The sequence below is a fragment of the Balaenoptera acutorostrata genome, chromosome 20 (genome assembly GCF_949987535.1).
Source record: "Balaenoptera acutorostrata chromosome 20, mBalAcu1.1, whole genome shotgun sequence".
Taxonomy (NCBI): domain Eukaryota; kingdom Metazoa; phylum Chordata; class Mammalia; order Artiodactyla; family Balaenopteridae; genus Balaenoptera; species Balaenoptera acutorostrata.
In genome coordinates, this window is record NC_080083.1 from 9,311,401 (window position 1) to 9,321,409 (window position 10,009).

The following is a 10,009-nucleotide window of genomic DNA, read 5'->3' on the forward strand; positions in this document are numbered from 1 at the left end:
GGTCACTTTCCCCACCTTTGTGTTTCTTGGTGCGCACGCTCCGAAGGAAAAAAAAAAAAAAAGTTGTCGAAAGGCAAAAAAAAAAAAAAAAAAAAAAAAAAGGGGCCTGGTGCGCATGCGCTGGGCTTTACAGTCCACAAGGCGGACTGGACTCTCTTGAGCCTCTGTATCTCTGCACAATGCGGTTTAAGAGTCACGTTCTTGCCTTGAGAAGATTCTGGTCATGCATACAAAGAAAGGTTAAAGAAAGATTTCAAGGCAGTACCGAAAGGCAAATGCAACTTAGCACAAGATTTGATATCTAAATGCGGAGAAAATCCAAAAGAGGAAAACTTGTTACGGAGAAAGGATAGTAGAAGGGAAACTTAGGATTCGTAAACTAAGATAAGTAAGAAATTTCGATAGAAGTGAATAAAATAGCCAAGAAATTAGGATCATGTGTTGTGCAGTAATCATTTAGCAAATATTTATGTAGCCCTCACTGTGTTCCATCCACTGTGGTAGGTCGTAAGGATACAAAGACAAGATGTGGTCCCCAAAACAAGGATTTTATAATATATTGGGGAAGGAGCAGACAAACACATTTAAACAAGTAAGTGCATGGAGTTCATTTGAACATGGGATAAAGATAAGGACTAAGTTTTGAGGGAATCCCAAGGAGACGAACAATGGTCAGTTGTTCTTCAGAGTGATAGGGAAAGACTACTGCAGGGGAGGTGATGCAAATTGAGATTTGAGGGATAAATAGGCATTTGCTAGAGGAAAAGTGCAGTAAGAGTATTCTTGAGAGAACAAGAACTACAATGGTGCAGAGGAGCAGAAAGAACATGTCCTTTGGGGAACCACAACTAGTTCAAATAGCGTTTGGCTTGAAGTAGGGAAGCTAGACTGTGAAGGACTTGTAAATCAGGTTAAGGAAAATGGTCTTCACTTTATCCATACTGGAGAGCCACTGAAAGATTTAAAGCAGTAGTATAATGTAATAAGATTTATGTTTTACAACTGTGGGGAATAGATTAAAGAGAAAGGGCATCCCAGAAGGCAGTGAGAGCTGTGAGGAGCTGTTGCAGGTGAGGAAGATGCTGAGGACCGCCTTGGATTAGGGCTGTGGGCAACAGAGGTACAGGTTGATTTGAGCCTGTTAAATTTGCAATAGAATCAACAAGAATTGGTGATAAGGATGGGGTGGAGTCAGTGAAGAAGTGGGAGGAACACAGATTTCTACCTTGGATTGCTGAGTGCATGGTGATGCCAGTCATGGAAGAGAGAACATACGAGAAAAAGTTTTGGAGGAGAAGTTGATGAGTTCAATGAGTTTGATTGCGCTCTTTGAGTTTGAGGGTCCACCATCCAGGTGGTCATGTTCCCTTGTCTTCAACAAACTTCTCTTTCAGATCCCAATTTAAATATAATTTCATTAGCCTTCCATTATGCCCACACTGGTTTAGGTCCCCTGCCTTACACTGCCAAAGCATCCCATACTCCTTTGTGGCACACATCATGGTTGTAATGTTAATCATTTATCCAGCGTCTGTCTTCTGCCATCACACTGTGAGTAAGCCCTATGAGATCAGAGACTGGGTTCCAGGTCTGTTTGTCCCCAGCATTGTATACTCAGTACTTAGCACAGTTCCTGGCACGGCAAATATTAACTGAAGGAACCAATGTCCTGTAGGTCAATGGACACACTAGTGTGTGGCCCAGGAGACGTCTGGGCTAGAGAGGTGAATGTGAGAATTATCAGCGTATTAGACATAGTTAAAGCTATAAGAGAAAATTAGATGTCTAAAGAAAAGTGACTTAGAAATGGATTGGGTCCATGATAAAACTCTCAACTACAACAGTATTTAAAGGGCTGGCAGGGAATTCCCTGGTGGTCCAGTGGTTAGAACTCCATGCTTCCACTGCAGGGTACCGGTTGGATCCCTGGTTGGGGAACTAAGATCCCACATGCTGTGCAGCGTGTCCAAAAATTAAACAAAGAAACAAACAAATAAATAAAGGGCTGGCAAAAGAAGAGGTGCCTTCAAGAGTGCCTGAGAAGGAACATCAGTAACGAGGGTAGCAGAAATAATAAAAGGGGGGGCTTCCCTAGTGGCGCAGTGGTTAAGAATCCGCCTGCCAATGCAGGGGACACGGGTTCGAGCCCTGGTCTGGGAAGATCCCACATGCCGCGGAGCAGCTGGGCCCGTGAGCCACAATTACTGAGCCTGCGTGTCTGGAGCCTGTGCTCCGCGACAAGAGAGGCCGCGATAGTGAGAGGCCCGCGCACTGCGATGAAGAGTGGTCCCCACTTGCCACAATTGGAGAAAGCCCTCGCACAGAAACGAAGACCCAAGACAGCCATAAATAAATAAATAAATAAAATTAAAAAAAAAAAAAGAAATAATAAAAGGGACTAGACTATCAGCAGTGATTCTGATGAGGAGTAGGGAGGGAGAATTAGAGAAATTAAGTGGGACAGATTATCAGGAGTGCTGGCTGTCAGACTAAAATGTTTGGGTTTGGACCCTTAAGCAACAGGAGTGGCTGAATTTTGTCTTGGAAATGGCACCATCATCAATTTCCAAGCCTCTGGCAGCAACAGTCCTCTCAGATTTGACTTTTGCTCTTTTTCATCTGCTTTAGTCATTGTTCATTCAGGCCAAGGATGAGAGTGGGAAAAGGGGGAACAGCATTTCAGATGGGGAAATGGCATGTACGGAAGGCCCAGAAGGGAGACTACAGTGCATTTGAGGTACTGGAAAGAGTCTAACATGGTCAGAACTGACTTGCTGGGGAAAAAAGGCTGGAATAATGTTTCAGATAATGGGGATTTGGGCCAGAGCCTGGAGGGATTAGCCAGAAGTTTGGACTTTGTGCTGACAGCAGTGGGAGCTGTGACTGGATTTTCAGCCAACTTGCCTTTAGGTGAAATTGCCTGTAGGTGAAATTACTCTAGCTGGACTATACAGAGTGTGTCAGCAGAATGCTCCAGCTTGCCTTAGGACTTCTTTTTCTTTTTTTTTGGCCGCACCGCATGGCATGTGGGATCTTAGTTCCTGGACCAGGGATCGAACCCATGCACTGTGCAGTGGAAGCACGGAGTCTTAACCACTGGACCGCCAGGATAGTCCTGCCTTAGGACTTCTAAATACACAGAGAGATTGAGAGAGGAAGATAGAAAGATGGATAGATTGATAGATGGATGGCTAGATAGATCCTGAAAATGGGGATTAAATGAAAGTTTACAGATTGAATGTTGAGACTTGCCCCAGACTCCCTCTTCACCCAGCTCTGAGATTACCTACAACCAGGCTTACACCCTCCAGGCAGGAGTTTGGAAGCATCTTCTCTGGGAAATCTAACCAGACAAGGAAAAAGACCTAATGGTACTGACATCAGGGGTTCCTCAAGGAAATGGCCTCACGGCTCACCCTATAGTAAAGTTCACGGTCCACATGCCTCCCTACATCCCATACAGACACACTCACAGTTTCCAATCAGTACCTTAGTGTCCCGATCTTAAATATGAGCAGACAACTGAGGATTACCAGACATTTGAGGAAAGCCTTTAAAATGAAAGATGGAGGCCAAAACAAAGAAAGAACGTTTAGAAGAAATACAGACTACACAAGGAGAAAAACATTTTTAAAAAAACCTATGATGAATATTCTCAGATGAGAAAAGAACATATGTCCATGAAACAAAAACAGAATGTTTTTAAAATGCAGAGAATAAGAGAGCTCTTAGAAATTAAAAACATGAGAGCAAAAATAAAAATTCAGTAGAAGGAGGTATGTAATGTACAACATGATAAATATAATTAACATTGCTGTACGTTATATATATGAAAGTTAAGTTCTCATCACAAAAAAATTTTATTTCTTTAATTTTGTAGCTATATGAGATGATAGATGTTCACTAAACTTATTGTGATAATCACTTCATGATGTATGTAAATCAAATGATTATGCTGCACACAAACTTATACAGTGCTGCTATGTCAATTATATCTCATTAAAACTGGAAGAAAAATAAATAAATAAAATCAATTAGGGAATTTTAAAAATTTCAGTAGAAGGGTTGGAAAATAGAAATTAAAGAAATCTCCCAGAAAGTAGAGCCAGAAAATGAAGATGGGGAGAAAGGAAAGAAAAAAAATTTCTTTTTAAATTATAGGATTAGTCCATGGGATTCAACATCTGAATAACAACAAAAGTTCCAGAAAGATCACAGAGATAAAGGAGGGAGAAAATCATCCAAAAAATAATAATAAAAATTTTAAATGTTTCCATAACTGAAGAACGTGAGTTTCCAGATTGCAAAGACCCACTGAGAAAACACTAAGACATTTCCATGGAAGATTTCAGAATTCTAGGATAAAGAGACGCTCCTAAAAGCTGTGGTTGGGGAAAGAGGGAAGGAAAATAAAAATAAGCTTCATACATAGGATTCAGAATAAGAAAAATTTCAGGTTTCTGAACAGCAATACAGCAAACTTTCAGTTTCTGAAGCTTGAAGACAATGGAGAAATGCCTTCAAAATTCTTAGGGTAAGTTATTTCCAATCTAATATTTGATACCCATCCACACTGTCAATTAAGTACAAGAGCAGACCAGACATTTTCAGACTTGTAAGATTCCAACAAATTTACCTCCCAGGCATCCTTTCTCAAGAAGCTCCATCAAAATAAACCGAGAAAGGTGAGTACATAGGTTCTGGGAAACAGGCTGTCAAGAGAGGGGCAAAGGTCCCTAAGATGGATGTGAAAGGGGACTCCAAAAGTGCAGCCTAAAGATCAGACTGTGTGCTGGAGCAGGTCTAAGGGCTCCGTGAGAAAGTTCTTCAAAATGAAATAGATCAAATTCCTTACGTGTTTGTATATTCTTAAGAAGAGATTAACATAACTAGGGGAGAATTGGGGGATAAATTAGAGTACACAGAAAACTAAGCAAATGAATAAAAGATACAAGGCAAGTATTAATTTCAGGGAAAACAAAAATGATGCAAGAAAGAAAAACACCTATAACAATCCACATGGTTCAACTGTGAAGAACATTTGCATAATCATAACATGTAAACATGAAACACAGATCCATCCAGAGTTATGATATAATATTGGAGGGATGGGAGGATGGGAAGTAGGGATGGGGTGAAAGAGGGGTTGGAAAAGAGGGTTAGCAATGGGAGGTCAATACTAGTGCTCGAAACAGAAACATCAAGAAGTAGCAATAACTGGACTTCCCTGGTGGCGCAGTGGTTAAGAATCCGCCTGCCAATGCTAGGGGACACGGGTTCGAACCCTGGTCCGGGAAGATCCCACGTCCTCGGAGCAACTAAGCCCGTGCGCCACAACTACTGAAGCCCACGCGCCTAGAGCCCGTGCTCCGCAACAAGAGAAGCCACTGCGATGAGAAGCCTGCGCACCGCAACGAAGAGTAGCTCCCACTCGCCGCAACTAGAGAAAGCCCGTGTGCAGCAACGAAGACCCAATGTGGCCAAAAAAAAAACAAAAAAGTAGCAATATCTGTATGCCATTTTGAATTTGAAATATGAAGGTGAATACAAACCCCCCCCCCCCATAACAATACAATTTAAAAACTCAATTGAAAGTGATTGACTCTGAAGAGCTGGGGAATTGGGAGACTACTGTTTTCTTATATAGGTCTTGTAGAGATAGTTGACACTTTAAATAGTATACTGTATATCTATGATTAAAAAAAAAAATAACCCCATGGAAGGGGGGTAGTTACAGAAGGAGGCTGGGAGATCAGTTAGGAGGTTATAGCAATTTTCAAAGAGAGGTGATAGTGGAAGTGGGGTTAGGGATGTGGACAGATTTGAGAGATATTTTAAGTTATCTCTATTCTTTCTTTAAAAATCCCTCCCCCTAAATGCCCTCCCCTCTGTTCTCCCTGGAATGGACAGAACCCAGGTGATTTTCACTCCATACTAGTCAGCCCCAGCACTTAATAGAATCACCCTACAGGAGGTTAATGAAGTGATGAGTGGGTGGGAGACCATGGGGTGGCTGCAGAATGGATTGATGCCGGGGTGCAAAGACACCCTATGAAAACTGGTAAGATCTGGGTCAGGGTGAGCGAATAACAAAAAAACAAGTGTAAACTCTGAAAAGCAAAGACAAAACAGGACGGGGGCAAGATACATTTTGGAAATATTGTTTCCTAGTTCATAATCTTTTCTTCTGCATTAGTATTTAAAGTTTTATTTATTCATTTTTCTGAAGTACTACATGGGCGAGGCACAAAATTCAGAAGATCCAAAGTGGCATGGGGAAAAGTCCCCTTCCTTCCGTTACCTGGACACCCAGTTCCTCTCCCTGGAAGCAACCACTCTCTGCTTGTTTGTGTGTCCTTCCAGAAATAATTCATTCTGAGTTAAGTTTAAAAAGTGCCATCAAAAGATAACTTGTTCATGTTTAAAAGATATTCATCCCTGCCAGATTAGATGAGCCAAGGGCATGAAACTGGATTCTTCTTGCTCCCATCTGTGGAAGGGGCAGACAAGCTTCATTATTTCTCAATCAAGTTTGTCCTAAAGGCCCATCTGTTGTAAACTCGTTTTAAGGGCCCAAAACTGGCACCACTCTGGAAGAATTTGGGCCTTTGAAGTGTTGTTTGGCTGAATTGTATTTTTTTTTTTTTTGAATTTTAAGATGGATCTTCAACTCTCTAGACTCCATTGATCCTGTGTTTTACAATTTACACATTTATGTTACCTGCTTGTCCACTTTCAGTGTCTAAATTATGACCATTTAACCAATGGTTCCTCCACAAAAGGAATAATATGTTACCACTGAAAGTGAGGATGTGTTTAATAACTTAGGAAGATGTTTCTGATTTATTGTTAAATGAAAAAACAGGTTGCAAAAGAGTTGATCCCATAAATCCCCACATACTTAACTAATTATATGTATATATGTACATTGAAAAAATCTAAGGAATCAGTACCAAAGGGTTAAGAGTAGAGATGTAAGTAAGGCTATGGATTTTATTTTTATATGTCCCTTCAAACTTCTCTACAACAAACCTGCATTACTTGTATAATAAAATATTATGAAAGTAGGAAATGAACCTGTTTCCCTTCTTGTCTCCATGGGTCCTAAAGGTTTGTTTTGGTTCTGCTGAACTGAAAAAAAAGGCTTTGTGACTTTTGAAAAAGAAAAAGCACTCGCTAGCTGAGCGGATTTTTTAAAAAGTTGGGGCCAGTGGTCCTTCCCAGTGTCCCTAGAATGCCGCCACCAGGTGGCAGCCTGTTCCATCTGTTGAGTCGGTGGGCCTGCCTCAGTCTCGGATTCCACACAGCCCAGTCCAGACACTGGAGGCCTTTGTCTGGGTCCCAAACCTGACCAACAAGCCTGATATATATGCTAGAGGCCAGAGCCAATATTCTGGTCCATTGTGGGTGAAAGTCATCTTAGGCCCACTTTTATCCCCAGGAGCAATATCCACTGACCAGAAAACACTGAGGAAGGGTCGTAATAGCTGAAGCTTGTCACATCCTCAATTCCTCCACCCAACACCACATCAACACATGGGAATTCTCATTTATTTTTCACCCTTAACAAGGAGGTGGGAAGGCTTGCCTCTTCCTCACCTCTGTTCTTTCCATCTGGGAATATTCACCTCCAACCCTCCTTCCCTTCCTTCCGGGAGGCCTTGGTCAGTGGAGACAGTCTCTGAGGACTGCTTGAGCTGGTGGGGATGAAGAAGCTGAAATGGAGATCCCCAAGGGATGGCGTCACTTTCCTGCCAACTCCCTCATCGCCTCTCCTTCAAAGCGAAAGCAGTGCCAACCTTCAGCTTCCGTCAGATCTTGGGCTCCTAGGGCCTTATACAAGTCCATAGCCCCCTTGTTCCAGTCTAGGACTGCCAGGCGGAACTGGGAGCAGCCCTTATCCAGGGCCACCTGTGGGAGAAGACACCACTCACTTTCCTGGGTCAAAAAGGAAAAGACTTTCTCGCCCTCCATTCAACCCAGGTGCCTCCCATACAGCTTTGCTTTGCCAGGTCCCAGCTTGTAGCTCCATCCCTCTCCTCACCTCAGCCACTTTTTTGATTATTTTGGAGCCAACCCCCTGACCTGATGTGGGGAGAAAAAGACAAAAAGAGGGATTGTCTGAGTTGAAGGGGATCAGAAAAGACCATAGGCTAGGATTAAGAGGCAAGGGATGGTGGTCCAGTCTATGGGTTGCTTTTCTCCCAGCCTGGCCTCTGCCCAGTACCCCGATACTCTGGCTTCACGTAGATGTCTTCCAGATAAATGTTTCGTCCCTTCCATGTGCTGTAGATGAAGTAGTATAGCCCATAGCCCACCGCACAGGGCCCTGAGAGAGAAAAAAAGAAGGGTCAGGCCGCTGGGCACCTGGGGGAGAGACCTTTGAGGCTGACTGGAGAGGGCACCTCTGAGATAGGGGTGCTCTTACCCTGTGGCTCCCCGGGGACAGGAAGAATCTCTGCTACCAAACAGTGATAGAAAGGATTCTCTCCAAAGCCATCTGCTCTCAGGGCTGCAGAGATCGGAGTTGTGACAAAGAGATAGAGACAGAAGGCCTGGGTGTGTGCCCAGTCTGGAGTTACTGCCTGGGGAACCCATCCGTCACTTCCACCCCAGCCTCCGTCAGGACTCAGGTGTTGGGCCCGTACCTTCTTCACTGATCTTCACCTGGTCTGAGAGTTTCTCGTACTCAGCGAGTTCCTACAGCGTGCGGACAGAGGCTAGATTAAGGCAGGAGGGCCTCGCTGCTCCCAGAGCAGGAGCCCTGGGCGCGCTCCTCCCTCTGCTCCCACCTCCTCCTTCCCGCCCCCACTCCAGCAGCGCCGCTCTGACCCCCTCTGGGACCCCGGTTTCCGGCCTGCAGCCCTCACCCGAATCAGCCTCAGGATATTTCCACAGTCTCCCTCCTTGGCTTCTCGGATCAGCACGGAAGCCATCCCGATCTCCACCGTCTGGGACCGAAGTCCAGGATCCCCACTTCCGTTCTGCAGGACCGGGCGAAGAGCAACGGGGACCCTTTAAGGGGCCTCCAAATTCGGATCCCGGAAAGCCGGGGGAGTGGTGGGGAGCGAGGTGGTGGGGGCGCCGCGGGCTGGGAAGCAGAAGCCCGATTCCGGCTGCCGCGGGGCCGAGAGAGCGGTGGGACTAGCGGTCCTCACGGCCTGGTAGCCCCTAATTTCGGGCCCCGCCAGCGCGCACCTGCCAGCCAATCAGCTTGCAGAGCAGGCATGTCCCCGCCCACCCGCCAGCTCTGCCCCTATGGCCGGGTATCTTGACCGCACTCCCCGCAGGGGTCAAGGCTGGACTGCCGAGGCTTCCTCGTTGTTGTTATCTGGGTGTTCCAGCCTCCGTTGGAGAAACCCCACGGCTCGAAAGATACCTCCTTCTTTAACTGAAGTGTGCAGTGATTACCTGCTCTACCCTTCACCCCAACTCACCCATTCCAGCCCATCCAGACTCGGGGTGAGCCCCAAGACCTCCAGCTCTTGCCTACTGGCTCAAAGTGTTACTTCTCTTGGGGGCATTTGTATTTTAAGATGGGTCAGGGAGAGGGTGATGAATTTCTACTGGTAAATGGTTAGGCCTTGTAGTAGACGGCTAAGAGAAGATAATGGGGAGAAGGGACCAGGACTCTTAGTATCCACTGAATCACACTCAGAGACAGCACCTCCCTATGCAGCAAGCCTCAGAGGCCTGGGAAAATACTGAGGGAGGAGCTCAGAGTAGATACCAGGCACCGTGCCTGTATCATCTCGATTCATCCTCATTCACAGTAGCTCCGGAAAGTAGGTATTTTTTCACATTTTGCAGACAAGGACACTAAAGAACACAGGTGGGGTGACTTGGACATATGGACACCAAGGGGGGAAAACTGCGATGAGGTGGGGATGGTGATGTGCTGAATTGGGCGATTGGGATTGACATGTATACACTGATGTGTATAAAACTGATGCCTAATAAGAACCTGCAGTATAAAAAAACAAACAAAACAACTAATACTAAACTTTCA

General features: G+C 44.8%; 1 protein-coding gene and 1 long non-coding RNA gene across 2 annotated transcripts; both read right to left on the bottom strand.

Moving 5' to 3' along the window:
• Positions 1-6,150: 6,150 nt before the first annotated feature.
• Positions 6,151-8,076, bottom strand: LOC130705937 (uncharacterized). Its single transcript, XR_009006334.1, has 3 exons — positions 8,045-8,076; positions 7,600-7,911; positions 6,151-6,490 (listed from the first exon to the last, which is right to left on the bottom strand). It is a non-coding gene; the product is annotated as an uncharacterized LOC130705937 (long non-coding RNA).
• A 275-nt stretch (positions 8,077-8,351) lies between these two features.
• On the bottom strand, positions 8,352-9,452 carry SAT2 (spermidine/spermine N1-acetyltransferase family member 2). Its single transcript, XM_057536184.1, has 3 exons — positions 8,871-9,452; positions 8,649-8,700; positions 8,352-8,512 (listed from the first exon to the last, which is right to left on the bottom strand). The coding sequence occupies exons 1-3, from the start codon at positions 8,934-8,936 to the stop codon at positions 8,352-8,354; spliced, it is 279 nt and encodes a 92-aa protein (XP_057392167.1). The 5' UTR covers positions 8,937-9,452.
• Positions 9,453-10,009: the final 557 nt, after the last annotated feature.